At 45.7% G+C, this 19,491-nt stretch overlaps 1 protein-coding gene across 2 annotated transcripts in view; it reads right to left on the reverse strand.

Moving 5' to 3' along the window:
- Positions 1–19,491, reverse strand: part of fws (Conserved oligomeric Golgi complex subunit 5 four way stop) — a 56,943-nt gene that overhangs the window by 34,797 nt on the left and 2,655 nt on the right. For both annotated transcript variants that reach the window (XR_012830772.1, XM_075704240.1), the window contains exons 5-11: positions 18,745–18,875; positions 13,679–13,850; positions 10,933–11,042; positions 10,304–10,381; positions 9,454–9,535; positions 8,802–8,958; positions 3,612–3,776 (exon numbers count right to left, since the gene is read on the reverse strand). Coding sequence is in view for 1 of the 2 variants with exons in the window: in XM_075704240.1 (XP_075560355.1) it covers positions 3,612–3,776; positions 8,802–8,958; positions 9,454–9,535; positions 10,304–10,381; positions 10,933–11,042; positions 13,679–13,850; positions 18,745–18,875 (895 nt within the window). In the remaining variant the exon portion in view is untranslated. The remainder of the gene's footprint in view (positions 1–3,611; positions 3,777–8,801; positions 8,959–9,453; positions 9,536–10,303; positions 10,382–10,932; positions 11,043–13,678; positions 13,851–18,744; positions 18,876–19,491) is intronic.

Raw genomic sequence — 19,491 nt, forward strand, 5'->3', positions numbered from 1 at the left:
GTTTTATGTATTTCTGTTGGTAAATTACACAGTTGATTCCCATTTATTTGATGCTTGTGGTACCACGACATTAGGTTGAATTATCCGACAGGTTGAAGTCACAAACGGCGGCAAAATGAATTAACTCAAATCATTCCTATTGCTTAAAGTCATCTGTCACTGCTTTTGCTTCTTGCTCTTGAAGCACGACTCAACCAGCATGCAGCAAAGATAGAGTGCTGACGTGTTTAAACAGTGCCTCAGCGTTGGACTTGAAGAAAAAAGTAAAGATAATTAGCTTCACGCTAAGGCAAGCAGTAGTGCCGTCAGCTGAATTTATAGCGTTTTTAAGCTTTTTGCAACCGCTACTCGCATGAGTGGCAATTGGTGAGGATTGAATTAACTGAAGTGGCATGCTTTTGCATTTGAATTAGAGATTTCCTTCCATAGCCCCAGTGTATGATTTCTCACCAAAACTTTCCACTGCATTCATATAAATCGAGAAGTCAAATTAAGCGGCAAGTTGAATTGATGGGAGCCGACTGTATAGCCATTCCTCAAAGTATTGTCATAGCTATTAGTATTATAAACAGCCTGCCTTCTGTTCTGTGAACATGAATATATGTATATAATTTATCTCTGACCTCTTTTTTTTCTCTTTTCCCTGTAGTAAAATGTTGTAACTAGTATGGGATCCCAACTAGCTTTGAGCTAGGAATCCATATGCATATACATAATCTTCTGTATGCAGTCGCAGCTGTCAGCATTCAAGAATGGCACTGCTACAACAACTGCACAGAGAGGTCACAGGCAGCAAGCGGCATGTGAGCTCCACCGATGCATCGCTTTGGTGGCCCCAAAAGGGGCCTTTTAAGAAATGTGAGAATGTTGCCACAGCAGCCTGTCAGCTTGAGAAATCCAGAAGAAACACTGGGTCAAGTCACCACAAGCATCTCGCCACATACTCCTTACTGGCTTGCACAAGAAAACTCCATGTCTGTCAGCATTGCTTGTTTTAAGCAAAGCTTGCCAGCATCCTTCTCCAAGGCATGCAGGTGCTCCACGTAGTGCAGTAGAAGGTCCCCCATAACAATGAAGCCCTAGAGGTATCGTATCATCTGCAGGATCTCCTACGAGGACAACGTTGAGGCAGCCTGCTCTACGGCGTCATCGCCGCCGTCATCGTCATCACTATCTGATGCAAAGAAATTCTCAACGATCGCCTCATCGGTTAGAAGCACTTCATTTCAAAATCTGTAGCAGTGCACTTTCTTTTCACCAACATCGCACATTCCCGATGATTAGCGATCGGATCAGCCATCTTCCATTTCAGCGGCGAGTCAAACAAGGCTAAGAAACCCCGTGACCAGGAACAACTTCGATGCAAACAACAAAGACGAGCATGAGCAACTTGTTGGCATCTGTTGGCAAAACTGCGCAGAATGAGTGGCCAGCAAGCAGTCTGGGAGCAGTGCAATGTTGTCAGCACAGTTGGCATAGTCCATTCGCGTTTTGGAGGGTCGTGCGTCCTAGAGCTATGGGCGCAGCCCGTTCATCTTTGGAGGGGTGGAAGGGTGACCGGAGAGAGGCCCGTGAGGCTGACAATGCAGAGAAGGCTGGAAAATGAGCACGCAGCGGTCATTCGGATGACAGGCAATCGTGCAGTAGCTCGAATTTCTCTTTTTCTTTTCAAGGATTTCACATTTCATTACATTTTGGCGCGGACACCCAGCAGGCAGACTTCATTGTTATGACCAATAATCCAGCATGGTGGCTTTGTAGTAAGCGGGTTATTTCACCATAGAAACACACAAAAGTTGACGGTGCAGCAGCTTCTCATTACTATAGCTTATATAAGTGTTAAAACCAGTATCGTAAGTGAGTTCGACTGTATTACTTATTTGGATAAAGTACTCCTTCTTCATCGTTGTCTTCACCTACACAGACATCACTACAATCAACCAAACGGTACAGTTGTGCAGTACCCTGCAAGCAGGTTCCCCTACACAAACAACTGCTCTTGCAGAGCTGTTTAACTGTACCATCCTCAAAAGTTCCTATAGAGTCAACATTTCGAAAGCGAGCATTGATTGGCCCTAACCTTGGTCATCTAGACAATGACATGTCACCACTAGTGCCAAACAGATGTTGGACTACCAGGAGCCACTGAGTTCTGAACTGCAAACCTTTTCATCTAGTTTATGAACTGGCATTTTCAATAAAATCCAATTTCTACTTTTTCTCTGTCGCTTTTTTAACACATGCCACTATTTTCCTTCATAAAAGAAATGGCTCAACGAAACTCTGATGCTGCACCGATTTACCAAACCATCACGTTAATGATGGTAAAGAGACAGGCTGCAGGCTGTGTTGCTGATAAGTTACTAAGTACAGTACACATACGTCCATTAATTCGACTTCAGTTAATCTGATTTTTCAGTTAATTCGGCCCCAACCGAACATTCTGACTGACACGCATACACTTCTACGAACCAGGACTTCGATTATTTCAACCTTGTCCTAGCCAGATAATCCTAATTTGACTTATCAGCAAGATATGCTATCCCCCAACAAAAATGTTGATTTCTGGCAGGCCATCAGCAGAGCTTCGAGAGAGAATTACTGCTTACAATAAATTATTGTATTTGCTGGATTCTAAAACACCACTTATTTTTCTTCGATAATAGTAAAAAAAAATTGCCAATGAAATACCTTCGGATACAAGACCAAAACTACATGCAAAGTATTGGCAATTGCTTACTGTCAGAGTCAGCATCATTGTTATCAAAAGATGGTGACAGAACAACTTTTTGCATAGGTCGGCAACAGTGATTTGCCCCTTTCATTATGAAAGCTCATTCAGAAGAGACACCATTCCACACCCTAAGCTAACAGTAACAGAGCCGAATCACAGGTCTTCAATGTGTTGCTTTCTTTGTCCTTGTCTTTCACCCCCACTGTTAACCTATTACTAAGTGCCGTTTACAAGACTCCGTCGCTACAACATTTGTCTTGTTATTGCACTGATTGCTGTCATGAATGGTTCTAGATGCAGAAAGCCAAACTTATGAGGAAATGCTCTTACAAATTAGATTTGAGAATACAGACCCCGATGCTTTGAACCTGCCTTTAAAGTGGTGTCTTATTTCAAGTAAAGCCTGAGTGGCTTGCACCGACAAATTCCAGCACCACACTGAAGTAATCACAACGTTGACATAGGTTTTCCATCGCATCGTCATTGTTTCTCCACGTGTGCTCTCCAGGTTGTCACACACAATTTGTCCTTGTGTTTCAATGCCATGATTTCCAAGACTGGCAAACCACAGAAGCCATTTCATACACAAAGGAAAAATAAGATTGAAATAATGTCACAGAATGGTGACCTACCACAAAAGTGCTCATACATAAGCATTTTTCTTCATGCATATGAGTGATGAAATGCATTTTTTAAGAACTAAGTGAATATTCATGCATATAAAGTTGCGACAACTACGTATGCCAAACCACTAGGCTTTGGTACTTTGGTCACAAGCTCCAGGCACCACCACAACTGATCACGCATCAATGTGCTCGTTTCCTGCCAAAGGCGGCCACAAAGAGAAGGAACAACAACTCAGCATTGGCCATCTCACCTGGAGATGGCTCGCAGTATGCCATCAAGGTCGTCTTGTGAAGGGCGGCTTTCACGGGTGCTGCCTGACAGAGCCACGTTGACCGCATCCAGGAGACGGGAGAGAGATCTGGATAGGTACGCCTTCTCCAGTGGGGCCAGGGTACCACAGAGAGCCTCCTCTGGCCTGCACCCAAAACCACAACAGAATGGGGCTGTACAGACGAAAGTCATAGCAGAAACGGCTCCATATTCCCAGCCTATCAAACCACTCTGAGTTACACTTACAGGACATATTCCTGGTCAACTACATTCAGCAACACTTCTGCTTTCACATGATGTAATATTGAGAACAATATTTCACCATGAATCATAACAGCTTGTCTACAATGAGCAGCTGTGCTTATGTGTTTTGGGTTCAGGCCATGCACAGAAAAACTTTCTTTAAAAACGTTAAGGTATTTTACATGTTAGGCTAGCGGCAACATGTAAAGTCACATGTTCTTGGCGTTATGGAGAATCGCATACGTCATAGGACAAACTAGCAAAGGCATAGGCCACCATCCTGTTTGCAGTTGCTGCGGAGTCGTTTGATAAATGCAGAATATCAAACTTGCCATGGGCCTTACATGTGGTGGTTCTTCATATACAGCAATGAAATGCTGTTTGAGAATAATGACAATGGACATTTAGTAAATAAATTGCCATTTTGTGAAGGTAACATTCGCTAGCTTCATACTTTTTCTTATTGGCAGAATCAGTGGCATGCTACGTTTTTCTTGCTAAAAAATCGGGGGTGCATTGAGTTTAAGCTTTTTTGGGGAGCTTTATATCATTTCTATGCTAGATTTTTACGTTAACTCATAAAAAGTTAGTGCGTATTTGACTAAGGGCATTTAAGAATCGGCGCAAACCCTGCCAAATGAATGAGCTGTGCGTTATGGTGTTTTTTCTGCCCCTCGAGCCACCAGATAATTTGACTGATTTCGTCGGCCCTGTCAGAGTCAAACTAACGGAAGTAGACTGCATTCATGAGGATGGTGAAAATACCGCAAGTCTTTTTTAGCCCTGTTTACCAAAGCGTCGAATGGAGCGCTTTCCAACATACTCACCTCCCGCAACCCCTAATGCTTTCCAAGATCTTTTTTTCTATTCTTTCAAACTTCATGCAAAATTCCAAATATTTTCAACCATTAACACCTAGACATCGTTATTCCTCTGGTCGACTAGTTTTCCTCACAGGATTTCATAACACATCCCTTGTGATGAGCTCCCATATCAGAAGGTACAACACTCATGATGATCCCTTGTGCTTCTCTGTATCCACAACGTGACAACAGACATACAGTAAAACTCCATTAACTTGAAGTTGTAAAAACCGGGGAAAATTTTAAATAAATGGAATTTCGAGATCTGTGAATTCGCAAAATTATAAGTACCTGGCCGGGCACAGACCACACACACACACACACACAGATATATATACATATATATATATATCCTTTTGAAATAGGTGCCAGCAGCTACTAAACTTTTCGCGAAAGCTCAATATACCAGAAGCAGCTAAAAAAATTAAATTACTGGGTTTTGCATGCCAAAACCATGATTTCGTGAAGAGGCACGCCATACAGCGGGACCCCTGAAAATTTCGACCACCTGGGGTGCTTTAACGTGCACCTAAATCTAAGTACACAGGTGCTTTCGCATTTCGCCCCCATCGAAATGCGGCCGCTGTGGCAGGGATTCGATCCAACGACTTTGTGCTTAGCAGCCCAGCACCATAGCCACTAAGCAACCCCGGCGAGTATACCAGGAGCGGTATTTTCGGTATATCACTTTTGCAAGACATTCTGCGATTTGGCGCTCGACACATTAGGCGTCTATGGGCAACAGCAATCCTTGCACAGAGCCAAGCAAACACTCTGGCACATAACGACATAGGTGTCCATAGGTGTTCACATAAGTGTTCACTCGGCCCCTGACCAACCTGAACCCTCCAACCGATCTGTCTATGCCGTCTGCAAAGCCTGCCTCCGAGTCGGTGCACAAATTCTGCGCCTTGCTGACTCCGCTGCCTCTGACCATGCCACCACCGTAGACACAAGCCACGATCTTATGCTACCCCAAGATCAAATAAGCCATATCTCCAGTGCCAACAGCCCTCGGTGCTTTTGGCATAGGTCACTCAACCTATCGAGCCCTTCCAAATCTTCACCTGTGCTACCTTCGCAGACATTTGTGGTATCCTGTGTTGGCTTTTGGTTTCGGTTTTGGGTTGTTTACGCCAGGACACCACTCAGCACCAAACGCTGTAAGTTGCCTTCTGTATCCCCTCGCAGAAATAAAAATTCATTCTTTGTCTGGTCCCCGACTGAAGCAGTCCGGCTCTTTCTTGCGGGGCTGCGCACCTCGGCTGTTTAGGACGAGTGCTGTAAATCCTCCGTCTGGCCGCCCTGTCGGAGCTACCACAAACTGGCGACGAGGTAAACCGCTCACTTTACTTTTTATGTCTCTTGCTTTTCTACTTCTGCTGCTCCCCTGCTTCCGGCATGCAAGACGCTACGTCTACTCCGACGTCGTCCACTGCAACTCCCCCGCCTTTGCTCTCGGTGCCCAGCATGGCGTTTGCACCCCCCATGCCGCCTTTTCTTGCATTACCCGGTACTCCTTCGGTACCGTGGCTCACATGAAAACGTTGTTTTTGCATGTTTCTCCAGGCGACCGGATGCAAAGCACTACAACACGAGAGGAAGAAAGCCATTTTACTGAGTAACTTAGGCTTTGAGGGGCAGTGTCTCTACTATGACCTCGCGTTGCAAACGGACCAGACAGCTATTACATTCGAAGAAATTCCTCGCGTCTTCGACCAGCACTACGAAGAAAGCACCAATCCCCTGGTGCACCGCATTATCTTCTGCGACAGGAAGCAACTACCTGGGGAAACCTTCCAGGACTTCGTCGCTGCGCTACAAAGGCTAGCACCTGCTTGTGCATTCGGCGCTTGGCACGAGTCCCTTCACGACCAAATCCTCCAAGGCATCACATCAACAGGAATACGAGAAAGGTTACCCTATACAGGATCGTCCCTCACGCTCAAGAAGGCCCAGGAAATCGGACGAACCGTACAGCAAGTTCACAAAGAACTTCGTCTTCAACAGCTCGTCTGTTCAGCACCTCTCAACACAACACCAAGATGGTGTCAACAGCCATCACCTTCCTCGCACGGGCACGCAAGATGGTGGTTCCCGCCACCCTCCTCCCTCGACCCGGCGGCTTCAAGATGGCGCTCGGCGGCATGGCAGAAAATCACGACCTGGGAAGGCCGGCCAACATGGCGCGCGGTCCGAACTCCGCGAAGCCAGTCGAGACATCGCAGGCCATTGCTACCGATGTGGTTCACCTCACCACATCGCATCCGATCCAGGCTGTCCAGCCAAGCACGTTTCCTGCCGTGCGTGCGGAAAAGTGGGACATTTCGCTTCAGTTTGCCGCTCGAGAAAACGAATGCATCGACAGTCCCCTGCTCGTACGCAGCTTGTTTTCGCTGCATGCCAACAAGTGTCAGGAATTCCAGCTGACCCAAGCATTCAGCTTCCATCTCTTCGGCATAACGCTTCCTCGGAGTTCACCCAGCCGTACTCAGGACAATCGGGACTTTTAAAGGGCTTCATCCACGACGTTCATCTTCGAGCGTCAGTGCAAACAGTCTTCTACCTCGGTTTCTCCATGAGCAAGTCTTCGCCGAACTGCAACGACTGGAATCAGCTGATGTCATCACTAAACGCGTGTGTTACAGTGCTAACATGTGTTCTTCTGTGACTCATGGCTTACTTTTGTTGCGAGGAGAGCGAGTAGCGCATTTTCCTTTCAAGGGAGAGGTGATGTGGTATCCTGTGTTGGCTTCTGGTTTCGGTTTTGGGTTGTTTACGTCAGGGCACCACTCAGTACCATACGCTGTAAGTTGCCTCCTGTTTCCCCTCGCAGAAATAAAAATTCATTCTTTGTCTGGTCCCCAACTGAAGCAGTCCGGCTCTTTCTTGCGGTGCTGCGCGCCCCGGCCGTTTAGGCCTCATGCCGTAAATCCTCTGTCCGGCCACCCCATCGGAGCTACCACAACGTTCATGCCTCCTGACTGTACGCCTCATGGCCTCGTCCCACTCCCGGTTTTTACGATGTCACAGTGCCAGATGCGCTGCATCCCGCATCAAACATCCACACCGAACAACCAGACACTGTTAAAAGCCTCAGCCCTCTTTGTCCGGCCCGCCGGGCAACTACCTCAGCTCACTCCTGATGCAACCCATCGCGAGCAGCGCCGGATCGTTTTCCCATCCCAACAGGGTGCCCCACATCCACTTGCAACGCATGCATCATGCCCCATCCAGCGCATGAACTGAATTGCTCATGCGTGCACCCTATTTATCGTGCAATGGTGCGGTCAGTGATGCACCATCGACAACGTTCACGAAAGCACTGTCAAAAAGCTTAGCCATTTATTCTTCCTCAAAACGCATGTGCCAACCATCATCTCGTCAATTTGGCATGTTCCTCCCAACAGCGTCCATTCATAGAGTCCCTCACCCATTAGGTAGCACCCAGTCTCGTCTGCCTAAGCTCAGCAGCAGTGACTCTATGCCTAAACGCCGACTACTTGGACTGACCACGGACCCTTTTGTAACCGTCATTCCCTCTGGGAAGGGAGCCCTGTAGCACCCACCGATGCCGCAACACAGGGACACTAAGGTCAGCGCTCTATGTCAGCACCTTGGTGACGGCTGCAAAAGACGACAAAAATAAAGATGGGCAGCTAGTGCTTGATTCACAAGCACGGCACGAGCAGTTCTGTTTTAGAATCCTGCTACGCTGGTCCTCTTATTCTGGTGCTCTGCTGCGACATCTCGTTTCCCGACAAGTTAAATGGGAAACAATTATATAAGCTCAACAAATATACATACATAACTACAGAGTAAGACAAAGTCAAAATAAAGTCATAGAGGAAACGTCGCTTACATCTGACGTATTACTATTACAAGGTGTTCAGAGCTGTTAGCTGTATTGATGAAACTTTCCAATACGAATTATGGGGTCAGCTATTGCACCTAGTATCACGACAGCAAAGCAAGCAGGCATATAACCTCGTACACCAAAAAAGAACAATGGCTCCACAGGATTGTACAGTACTGCCGTCTTTTCAAGGCAAGATGGCACCTACTTGAAGTCTTCCTGGCCCAAGAAGCGGCCACCAGGATCGCCGTCACCACTTGCAGGAGCCTGGCCTTCAATCTGGTCCAGCCGCTTCCAGAGACCATTAAACAGACTCAGCAACTTGGGGTACTCGCCTTCAAACGCTTGCCGCAGGAATGTTGACTCTGCAGCAGTCACGCGAGAAAGCTAATGTTTGTTGTCTGCGCACCAGCACCTTGTTCGAAAAAATGATTCACTGGTGCATCTGGCAAAATGGACAAAAGTGAGTGCAGTCAAAACCATTTACATCAAACTCGCAAGAAGGTCATATACTATAGTGTAATTCATTATAAAAGGTTTGCGAAGTATATTTACCAAATACGAGTTCTACTTTAACGTTTCTTTCTTAAGGCATGGCCCCAGCTGGCCAACATATTTCCTATCACATGTCAGGAAAGTATCATAAGCTATGCCTTCAATGCAGTCCGCATATCTGCTTCTGCATGTTTCACCGTTCACCTAATAGAGAAAGATTCCCAGCACAAGAATGTTTTGCACTTGTATTACAGCTCACCACAAAAGGAGAAGCTGTCCTTTGCATTTTATTGCAAGCCCACGAAAGGAAATACCCGACTGCCTAGTCAAAAGAAAAACCAAGGTTCGAGAACAAAGAGACTTGCCAGCCGCCGCCTTAGCCAATTCGTCGGACAGCATCTCAGCCAGGGAGAGCCAGAATGAGCGGAGGATGTCCCCTTGGCCACTCTGGGAAGCGGTGATGATGCACTGACAAATTACTGAGGACACTGTCCACACAAACGTAAACAGGCACAAACAGAAATAGTGGCACAACAATGTGCGTACCAGACATTGATTATAAATTCACTGCCATAAAATATCGCACAAAAACATCCACCCTTCTGGACTTCCGCACCCTGAGCCTGTTCCATAATATGTGTGTAGAACGCAACATTTCCCTTAAAATCTAGTTGTCTGCAAGTAGTGTTGCACAAAAAATTAACTGAAAGACATTTCTTGACGTAAAGCTGCAGCATACTTATTACCAAGCGTTCAGCAATCATTTTAAAAGCAATCGCACCAATGCTGTTTTGGTACTGCTGCCGATGGTCATAAAATGAACCATTGCCATCCTACTTTAACTAGCATCATTCGAATATAAAATTTTCTAGAGGTGTGCAAATAACAACTAGACCTCAAATCAAATATTGAATCAAATCAAGAAAAAAAGCCAAATATTGAATCGAATATCAAATATCAGAAAATTTTCTGATATTCGATTCAATATTTGGCTTTTTCTTCTTGGAAGAAGCAGGAACGAAAACTCGTTCCCCGTTCGTTAACAATCTTGAAATCCCACTACAACTTCCTTAAATGCAAAAGGCATGCGTTCCAGTTACACTTCGAACTTTGAAACAGGTTGTTACATTAACATTACCTTAGATTTTTACAATTAAAATTTGCATAGTGTCGGATAATCCTACTGTTGATACCCATGGCATCAGCCTCGCCTACCTTCTGCAGCTCCTGGAGAAAAACCACGTGTGTCACCGGGTCTTTCTTCTTGGCCAGCACTTGCTCCAACTGCTGAATCTGTACAAGCGCACACACATACAAGCGACATTCAGGCATTTGTCACAGCTTAGTGCAGTGAGTGAGCACAATGTATGTTACAATGTGAAAAACAAAACAAAAAGAAATAACATAAACAAAAAAAACATACGTAACAACTGAGAATCTCCTCCCGCAAGCTATACTCCACTGCATACAGTAGCTAGGTTAATCTCTCATAAGATTAACTTCTACTTGATTGAGCAATAGCATTGCTATTGCAATGCTGTTGCTTGATCACTTGCATTCTGCCCCAGCAGTCACTCACTATTTTTCTTCCTCAGCTCTGTGACATTTATATTTTGCCAAACAGTGCTAACTTATGGAATTTCATATCTGGAAGCCACACTATCAGCTATGCAGAACAGTGAACAAAGGGTCACTAGTTACTAAATAATTTTCATCGATATTTTTTCTAGCAAGCCTCTCAGCAAATGGCGGTGTTTCTTGATGATAGTGGTGGTGGTGGTAACAGTAACTTGACTTGCATTGTCTGCCCACAACTGCACACACTGCAATGCTGTGACCCTGACCTGACAGCAGGCTTGGCACACACTGTCCACCAGTCGGTCCATGCTGGTCCATAGGGCTGCCCGGAATGCAGCGCTGCTTCCAGTCACCGGCATGGCTGCTCGGCCAGGCCCTGCATGGAATAGACATACACAGCTAACACTATCATTCATTCATTCATTCATTCATTCATTCATTCATTCATTCATTCATTCATTCATTCATTCATTGATTGATTGATTGATTGATTGATTGATTGATTGATTGATTGATTGGACAGGCAGATGACAACACAAACAGAGAGACTGATTCATTGATTGGACAGATAGGTGGAGAGATTCCTTGTGTCATTGACCGATGATGTTTCAAGGGACATCAAAAAAATATTAGCCTGTGGAAGCAAACTACACTTCTGCAATAGCAAAACAACCTCTCTTGCTGCGAAAGGAGGTCTGATAAGCCATAAAGTGGCACAATAATGAAAGACAGGTGACAATGACAGACTGAAGTTTTTAGGCCAACCCACTAATCCGTCATGGATTCATTCTAACAGCGTTTTCTCAAGTTTTTTAAATTGTTTATCGGCAAAGGAGGAGCACTACATAGCATCCTAGATTAATTGAAAGCTTTACATGAAAGTTTCTAAAACATTTTCTGTACCAAAATGGCTATAGTAAAAGAAGATACTGTAAGTTACATGATGTCCAATTAATGTACTATCAATAAGATTTGGGAACAAGTTTTCAAATAAAATTAAATTTTGCCTTCATATTCACTTTTCTCTGCAACCAGAAATGGTAGTAACAGCACAGCATACATGTGCTGTATGGCCACATGCACACAGTCAATGCTGGTACAGTAAAACCTCGTTAAACCGTACCCGCTTAAACAGTAGCTTCATTTTACATGTAATGAAGTCAAATCCCTCACTCATCGGTCACTGAACATAATGCGTCTTGCATTCACATAAACTGTACCAGCTTATTGCGTACTTCTCGGTTAACACATGTTGAATTCTAATGGCGGAGTCGGAGCAGCCGACGGACTCCGCGAGCGAGCACTCGGCTCTGGCGTAGAGCAACGCCTCCAAATCCGCGAGTGGAACACAACCTGCGCCGCCGGAGCAAGGCGGAAGCGGAACTTCTATCTCCAAGTTACCCAGGATGCCTTGGGTGTTGTCATTTCCTTCCGCTGTTCGCTCCCAGCACCGCCGCACCGGTCACTTGTCTCTTCAGCGCCGTTCAGCTGTTGTTTTTTTAAATGTGCGGAATGGATATCTCGCCAAGCGTGCAGCATCTTTTGCTTCCTCGCGAGTCGTGACCGGTGGCGCCTCCCAGCAGACAAACGTGGTAAAGGAAATACGTCACGCAGAGTTCCGGTCCACTCCGCCGATTTTGGCGGAGCATCTTTTTCTGCTCCACGGAGTGAATCCCGCTCTGAATCCCCTCTGACTCTCTCATTGGAACACCTTACTCCCGCCCTCACTCTGTCATTGGAATAAACCTGCTCAGGAACGAGCAGAAAAACTTGCTCCGACTCCGCCATTGGAATTCAACAATAGTGTTTCCACTCTTTGTTGCACAATAACGGTGGTGCTTCGTCCCCATCAGGCGGCCTGGCGGAACAACTACCTCCAAGCACCCTGTGCGTTTGTACATGAAGCAACATCAACATCATCATTTCGCCGCCGTGTCGCCATGCCAGAGGTGTACTGTGGCTTTGTGTAGTCATGCAAGCGAGAGGACTCGTGTCATGCCGAAGCGAAGCTCAGATAAAAAAATGCCAGGTGCTCAGCATAGAAGAAAAATTCTATGTCGTTCAGCTATCGAACGTGACACGAAGAAGTCGGCGCTGGCACACAACAGGCATCTACCGTTGACTAAGGTGTGTGGCATTTGGAATGCGAAGTTGCTCGGCAGCGCTGCTGCGACCGTGAAGAGATGTTGGCTACGAGGTTCGGCTTTTCATCCTTGTTGCCTCCATTGTTGCCGAAGTGTCGCTAAACAACAGTGATGAGGACGACACGGAAAGCGATAACATGGGCGATTCAGGCCTGACAGTGGCAGACGATGCGCATTACATCAGCCTCACGAATGCAATTGTTGCAACGAGAACAGCACCCTGCAATGGAAAAGGCGCTCTGCAACTTCTGCAGCGCATCCGCGCGCGTGCGCGGAGAATATGCAACGCCAACGAGGAATCTGCCATGTGAGTGTTTGCCGAGAAGAAGGGGCTGGCTGAAAAGCTGGCTCACAGCTTCAGTAAGAGGCCGCTGTCATCACTGCTAGGCCACCGCGGCATCAAACGAAAATAACACTTTTGTTGCGTGACGTGAATAAATGCTGCATGTTTTTGCCCTTTCATCGCACTCTCTACGAGTTCTGTTTTTGACAGGTAAGTGGGCGATCTCATGCTATTTCGGTTAAGCAGAACTTCTGTTGAGTGCGTACTTTGTCTAAGCTCCTGCCAACTACGGTTTACCAAGGTTTCACTGTCGTTATTGCAAGACAGAATCATACAATCTTAATTTTTAAGTGAGCGCAACATCACATCAATAGGAGTGAATCGCAGATGTTGAGAACAGTAGAATTATTATCAGTGATTCACTTTCGGGTACACAATCGCTTATGCACGATTTTATGTTCCTGGAGCAGTGCCAAGTCTGATGCTATCGTGCAAAGTCACAAAAGCGATTGTATAACCGAAAGCGAAAGACTGACAATGCCGTCCCAGAGTTGTAAGTTAAGGCCATTAGCTGTGAGTTCTCACCTCTGCTCCCAAAGGAAGTGGCCGCCTGCTGGTCCAAGCTTCCAACGGAGAGGGCCTGCTGCACAGAGTCGCGGAGGCGCTCCAGCGTGGAGCGCACGAGCTGTAGCACGCGCGGCTGGAGCAGCTGCAGGTGGAACAACACCTGCAGCGCCGTCCCCACCTGAGCCTGGTTCTGCATATGCGACAAGGGCACGTCCGCGTCACCACATTTCGAGCGCGTGGCATCATGACTTAACGGATACAATGTATCCAGCCCATAGCAACCGCCATTCTTATTCTAACAACTTCAGAGGAAGCCTTAGCTTGAGGCCAACTCGAATGCCGCCTGTTCAAACACGCATAAAATGCAGAAATGTTTTTATGAGATAGCCCCTGAACCAATTTAAATGAAATTTCTTACACATGAGATAAATAGGTAACTCTAGTGACTGCAGGAAGCAAATTTTTCATTTAAGACCTGGAATTTGTAATAAATTTTTTAAAAATTGGTGAGACTAAAGGAAATGGAAGCCTAAAATTTACAAATCTGAAACTCTATATAGAAGTGGACAAAATTGACACATCAATTTTGTCCACTTTAGATGCATTATTAGGTGCAGTTCACAAAATTTTGATAGTGTCTTTTATTGACAAGTTACGAAATTGTACACTTGATAGTATTGTTTTTCTAAATTCTGCAGCTTTATGGATTTTTACTAAAAAAAGTGACCACCTAAATTAAAAATCTGCTTCCTATAGTCACTGGAGTCTAACTTTTTTTTTTTTTAAATGCTACAAGCCTGCACACTGGCAACTCCTCCAGCCGACGACCGGGCGTCAAAGACGATTGATTACGATTCCTGTCTGTTGCTCGAGCCAGCATTACCGAGACTTTCGACCCTTTCAATAAAATTTCCGCTAATTTTCCCTGATAGAGACCCAAATTCCCTGAGTGTTCCCTGACATTTTCCAGACTACTCAAAATCCCTGAGAATTCCCGGTTTTCCCGGTTGGTAGGCACCCTGTGTGTACTCTGTGGGGATGCGCGACTCTCGCGCGTCCCCAGATATCTTGTTTTCCTCCATCTTCTGCAATCCCAATTCGCCGTGTGGCCTGCGTGGCGCCCGTGGCTGTTGATGTGGTTGAAGCGCAGCGCGAGATATGGCGCGAGTGTTGCGCTGCTAACGCCGCCAACAGGCGGGATTACTTGGGCGCCGGAAGACAAGGCGCTCTCTCTTTGGTTCGGGACAGCGAGCAGTACGGACGTGCTGTGCCGCGCGTGCGCCGACCCATGCTTCTGCGAGACCGTCTCGCGTGGCCGCCTTGGAACGTGCCACCATTCGTGTGACCGTACACGCGAACGACCAGGCGTTGGGATCCAGCATGGGGCGAACATATTCGCTCGCTATCTGGTCGCGGTGAGTCGGACTTCCTAGATTTGTCGCGCGCCCATCGGCATGTTTTGTGGATAGCAACTCGGCTAGCAGGCATTGATCTATGAAAGGTGCAATAAATGCCCTTGTGATTGTTTGCACTATTGTGTTGTCGTTCCTTTGTCCCAAGAGCACAGAGGAGAACCCCACAACTCTTGAAATGATGAGGAGTGGTCGAACAAGTTGCTTTAAGCCAACCTTTCATGAAGGGGACTCGTCTTCATTGTCGAAAGATTGCCTTAAAGCAATATTCCTTGTTTGACTACTCTTCGTCATTTAAAATTTCCATCTTCCTTTGAACTTATATGACTATTGTTGACTCACACAGGGCCTAGACAAATGTGAGATGTTCTGATAAATGATTTATGCCATGTTAGCATATATTAGCGTATTCCTAAAAGCCTATATTACCTCAAATTTATTGAAAAGCTTTAGTGACAATTTGAGCGACTTTGCAGCAAATTTCGTGCAAGTTTACCGACCTTCTACTCTCACTTTAGTGACATGCTTCAAGAAATGAAGATTAATTACTAAAATCTTACATTTGTCTCTTTATTACAATGTGCACTGTGTATGCCAAATTTTAGCCCCTTCTGCCAAGAAGCAATAAAGTTAGTTCTGATCCCCTCCTCTTCCCTTAAAGAGCCCCTGACCAGGTCTGGCCATATTGATCTGACAAGCGCAGAGCGTAGATTGAGTGATAACGATCATGTCTGCAAAGTATTACATCACTACGCACCGCGGAAAGATTTTAATTTCAAACCGAATTCCATTTTTCCTTCTCCTGGCGGCCGCCGTGCTCTAAGCCGGAGGATCATCATCTTGATACAAAATCAGTTTAGGTAAAGTCGACACGGCATGAAACGATATATTTGGTCACCAATCCTCTAATTCAACAAGACTGTTCTTTAAATTAATTTTTTAACGACTGCCTGATAATTTGTAAAAATGTAAGGCCTCTTTTGCATAAGCAAAATCCTTCGGCGACGACTCATTTGTGTAAAAAGTCTAACGGTTAGAATAGGCAGCAAATCGCCGAAGCATTGGCATTGTCCTTTTCCACAAGGTACTAGTATTGCGGCAAATATCATGCGGCCTAAACAAATATAGTACTTGCTAAAGATATGTAAAGAATTTCAAGTGTGCCAAAATTAAAGACAAATGAGAGTATGAACTGCTTCGAACCGAGATCAACAGCAGCGCAAGGAAAATGAAAGCTTCTGCTAGGGTCACTCTACTTCTGCAAAGCTTCCATTGAAGTTGCCTGTGGTGCCACCTCTTCAATGCGACACTAACTGCATCAGAGGAGTGGCCGAGTAAGCCCACTGCCTCTTTCTAGTACACTGTAATCCTGGAGTAGCTGTCACTAGACCTAGTGGCGCTGTAGTCCGTCGCGACTTCTTTCAATTCTGGCATCGTAACAGGAGAGGGTGGAGCGAGTGGAGCTGTTCTCTTGACGGCTGTATGGGGCATGTCCTCCGTCGGCCCTGTAATTGAGGCGGCTCTAGTAACATAGTGTTTCTTTTTGACCAAAAAGGGCATTCGGCACTGCCACCTATGCACAGTGCGCATAATAGCAAAACTTCTGAAGCTTGGCAGTTTACAATAGTTCTACTTTCACAGTACCTTGTATGTACATGGTTCCAAGAGCTCGGCGTACAGTAGACACATTACTAAAGTAAATGGCAACTTATGAAACGGGCGGCGACAAGCAAGGTGAGCCGAGTAAAAAGAAACCAATTTACTTTATCATTCAACAAAACATATAAAGATGTGAACAGAAGCATACAAAGCTCTGCGACCCTGCAGAGCGTAATGTCGTCACTGCATAACAATTTTAGGGATCTTTTTACGCAATGTAGGAAATTTTTGGTATCAATTTAGGGGTAATACAGCACCCTGAGTTGACAACACTGCACTCACACAAGTGCGGATGACAGCGCGGACGGAGAAGCTCTCGCATGGACAATAACGATGGAGCAAACACGACTGAGCCAAAAATCCAAACGGAGATTTGGCTCACCGCCGTATCGCGAAGCACTTGGCCCGGACTAAGAAAGCACCAAGCAAATGGGTGACAAGTGAGTTTGCCGGCACCGGGTACGCTATTTGCTAGCTGCTAAACGCAAAATGACAACCCGTAAAGAGGAGAATGGGCGACCATGAAAAGGGGAAGAAAGGTGTTTTAACACGCAGGGGTGAAAAGAGAGTGGGGTTCCTTATGAGATTACGAAACCTTCAACGGCGGAAAACCTTGTTCCTTGAGGCATGGCTTCACGGCAGCGTGGTGAAGCCATGCCGCGCTCCCATTTCCCATGAAGCCGCATTTCAAGGCGAAATTCACACATAGCCCGCACTCCGACTTCACTGTTGAATCTTATGAAATTTTGCTGCAGTTCATATGCACAAAAATACAGCAGGTTGTAAAAGCTATAGAACAACCCCTGCAAAGAGCGTTTTTACACACACTAAAGGGGAGACCGAATTCATCTCGAAATAAACCAGATAATATACATACTACCACGAAGCAAAAGTTTGGAGACCACAGCAGCTGCAAAAAAACATTTTATTTTATTCTAGCACGACCCTCTAACGAAGAACTGTGACCTGCACGGCACTGGCTGAACATGCACACATGCATTGCCCCACTGAATATAAGGCTACATGTCAAGGTTGTGGAAAAACAAAATTTTTATACGGCACCTTCAGTCTCCGCACTTTTGCTTGCGATTTACCAGCACCTATTTTTTTCAATGCCAGCCAGACACAGCCAATCCAACCTTTCACGACCCTCTCCTATCGTCCTTTCCTAAGCATTCATGTCTGCTTTACTGTCATTGGGGAGAGTATCACCTGGGCGGCGCCTCATAGCGAAGTCGAAGGAAGACTGACAGACGCGTAATAACCTGACACCTGACAGACACAGGGATGGAGCGTCTACCACTTCTGATCGGGAACGGCAGCAGCACATGCTCAGATGCCCGCATTATGCAAATAGGCATAGCTAAATCAGTCGTACCATCTGGGTAGCATCACATCGTGGCAACTCACTGAAGTGAGGTGCACCAACGGCTCCCATTGGGGAGCGAGCGATTGCACTGGCATCGAAAACATAGAGGAGGCGTTGGGTTTACATCTCCCTCATCAGCCTACAACAGCCAGGCCCTCCGCATTTGAGAAAAGTGCTCTGGGCGTCAGTGTAGGTGAGTGGCCGATGATTAACACAGATTACATAAAAACATTGAGATTCCGTGGAACTCCATATGCATTGAAACGTATACAGTTTCAATGCATACAGCAGCAGAACATCTTGGCCGTTCAGCCACTACACAGGGTTGCACATGACAGAACAAAAATTCGGATCTCATGGGCACATAAGGAAGGGAAAACCAAAAACAGCAGTACATACCAGAAGCGATTAAAAGTGCCAGTCCTGCATACTCGTCTCTTTTTCGTTTCTTTTCGCGCTGCTGTTTTTTCCTTACCAATTAACAGTGGTACAACAAGCAGTGTCACTGAAGCCAACTGTTTTGACTTTAGCAACATTCCTTGTAATTTTAATGCTTGCAATTTACATTTCTTGTAATTCTACCATGGTTAATCCCTTCAAGCCTCCGTCTTTCTGTGAACCACTCTCCTGCTTCAAACACACACCTGGGACTCAGTGCCTTTCTCAAGCATGCGTTCTGCTTGCCTCTCCAACTCTTGTCGAGCGCTTTCCAGCACAGCAAGCTCCTCCTGCACCACCTCCACGCCGCTTAGGTCCACGCCTTCAAGCAGCTGGTCTGCAATTTTATATTATTAATATTATTACTAGAAATAATATAGTAGACAGCACTGTTTGTGTCCAGCTGATCCAATTTTGCCTCGAGGTCACTGCATGCAAAATTGAATCAGCACACAAATGTTTTTCATAATGTAATGAATTTTCTGTGTAATGCCAAGAACAAGTTATGTGTTTTGAATTGGCTATGTTGGTTGTTCCTGTGTGACAAGCCATGTGTAAGAAATGCCAGCATGCGTGTGTAAGAAGAAGGGGCTATTTTCTTAATGTCTACTTCATATTTCCAATATTTCGCTATGTGGTAAAGCGCTGCCTCGGAATTGTGAAAAAGAAAAAAAGATCGGTAACTTTGACCAAATCAACCATTTTAATTGCTGAATCCCCCACCTCAGAAGGGTAGCTGGTCAACTGGATCTCTTTAGGTGCCCCCCCCCCCCCACTTCAATACACCGTGGGGTGATCCCCAGACAGGTAAGACACATTTTTCTAAAAGCTTGCCCTGAGCGCTGTCTTTTCAGCGAAGCATATAAACTTTATTAAAGACAGTTTACCTTTTGATGTAGCACAAAAGCAGCAACAAACTTGGCATAGGGAATACTGGCAAGTGTTTTTACATC

The sequence above is a fragment of the Dermacentor variabilis genome, chromosome 9 (genome assembly GCF_050947875.1).
Source record: "Dermacentor variabilis isolate Ectoservices chromosome 9, ASM5094787v1, whole genome shotgun sequence".
In the NCBI taxonomy this organism is placed as follows: domain Eukaryota; kingdom Metazoa; phylum Arthropoda; class Arachnida; order Ixodida; family Ixodidae; genus Dermacentor; species Dermacentor variabilis.